This window comes from Nanorana parkeri, unplaced genomic scaffold (assembly GCF_000935625.1).
Source record: "Nanorana parkeri isolate BGI_ZX_2015 unplaced genomic scaffold, ASM93562v1 scaffold48, whole genome shotgun sequence".
In the NCBI taxonomy this organism is placed as follows: Eukaryota; Metazoa; Chordata; class Amphibia; order Anura; family Dicroglossidae; genus Nanorana; species Nanorana parkeri.
The window spans coordinates 44,637-46,582 of NW_017306316.1; the positions used below are offsets into that span (position 1 = coordinate 44,637).

A 1,946-nucleotide genomic window follows, 5' to 3' on the forward strand; every position below is an offset into this window, starting at 1 on the left:
ATGTGTTTTGTTTTTAGAAAAAAAAAAAAAAAAAAAAAAAAAAAAAAAATCACATGAAATTGGAGGTTTAGTTACATTCCTTTTGTTATGAAGCCCCAGGAAAACAACTTACTTCTAAAAGGTGTGTCCCATATCCTGGTGGCTGATGCCTATTGTAGAAGTCCACCCATGAGAGCTGCCAGATACCCCATACAGCGCTGATCTTAACAACAGCCGTTGCCAGTGTGAAAGAGTCTCCAAAAGTTGCGTCGCTTACCCGTACCTTCCTCCTCTATTTAGAACAGTTGTACCATTACCTCCCTTAAATGCAATGTGCTTGCAGAAAGGGTGGATGAATGACAGGATCCACCTCCTCCAAAAAAAGGTGGCGCTGCATTGTGACAAACAGTACAACTTCTATGAATGGAGGAGAGAGGACACGGGCGAACAGCGCATATTTTGCAGACTCTTTTAGACTGGCAGCGGCTGCTGTTAACTCCACAGCACCAGAAGATAAAGCACTGCAGGGGGTATCCAGCGGTGGATTTCTACAATAAGCAGCAGCCACCAGGACATGCGACACACCTCATTCCAGGTATGTTAAGTTCCTGGGGCTGTAGAACATACAAAAAAAAATTGTAAAAAAATTAATAACTAAAAAAACTTTAGTGTTAAGGTATGTGCCTTTCCTGATTAAAAAGCACTGCATGTTCCCCATCAACAAATGATAAAAGAAATGCACAAAATTAGAATGCGGAATCTTAGAATGGCTTTCATAGAATGGCTTTATTCTGCCACAGCTGAGAAAAGTTTACATTCTTTCAGACCTCTGAAACACTGTGCAAGTGCTGAGTATCTGGTGCTGCCTGCAACAAGCAACTGTAAACTCGGGTCTGTGGCCACCTTTGGGATGACCACAGTGAAATTTTCACCTGTAATGCATCAGATCCAAAAAACTATTTTAACATACAAATTTCATTTAACACACAATTTTAACACTTAAGTGAACATGAACATCTAGAAAAATTAACACGGTGATTACCAGCTTCAGAATTCTATTATGCTGAAACAGTTTATAAAAGTTAATATTACATTTAACATAGGTTGACCAGGACTAGAAACTGAGGCCAAGCCGCCTGCACATATGTGGCTGTTATTACCGTAAAGCAGGGCAGACTGTCCAATCCAGGGTATTCTTCTATGTCTCCTGTTTTCACATTAAAACACGCACCATGCCAAGGACATCGCACTCTGTCTCCTGCCAGAAATCCTGCAAATTAACAATTATACATGATTTCAATTTATTTACCAGCTTCCCTGATTTTGTATTATAATACTGTTAATAAGCATCCATGCAAGGAAAAAGGACTACTGGATAAATTACATTTTTGTATAGCAAATATCCAGAAGTCCTTTCTTCTTCTAGAGAGGGATCCAGGGATCATTGCCTAAAGCCAATCTACTATTATAACCGGCACTCCGTTATAAACTGCAAAAATTATCTTGCACGTGAAAACAAAAAACACAGTAATAGAAGTAGTAATATCACCATCAATCCTGGACATGGGGCAAGATCCAAGATCACCCCTAGAGATCACCTAACCAGTTTGTCAATGGGACTTTTTTTAGGATCGACTACGGAACTTATTGAGAAAGTACTGGTCTTTATGCAGTGCTGGAAGCAAAGAGCCATAGAACTGACTACAAAGTGCTAACACAAAATTTAGGACCATTCCAGAAGCCGGACCCCGAACCGCTGCTAAATAAATATTGTACTTGTGCATAGACATCACATTACTAGAAAACAGTTTGTGAATTATGAATAATTTGTGTTCAGTGCGGTTTTTCACACCACCACATCAAGAGCAGGATTAGAAAAGTATGCTACTGCAGGGGTTAGAGTTATATTAAAGTCAAAATGTTTTTAAGCTATTATAAATGCTGATGAAATCACTTATATTGGATGC

General features: G+C 39.1%; 1 protein-coding gene across 1 annotated transcript in view; it reads right to left on the reverse strand.

Moving 5' to 3' along the window:
- LOC108801634 (apoptosis-inducing factor 3-like) overlaps window positions 1-1,946 on the reverse strand; it is a gene marked incomplete at its 3' end in the record, with an annotated part of 32,730 nt that overhangs the window by 22,525 nt on the left and 8,259 nt on the right. Inside the window, exon 3 of the mRNA XM_018573528.1 lies at window positions 1,140-1,249. Within this exon, the coding sequence (XP_018429030.1) occupies window positions 1,140-1,249 (110 nt within the window). The remainder of the gene's footprint in view (window positions 1-1,139; window positions 1,250-1,946) is intronic.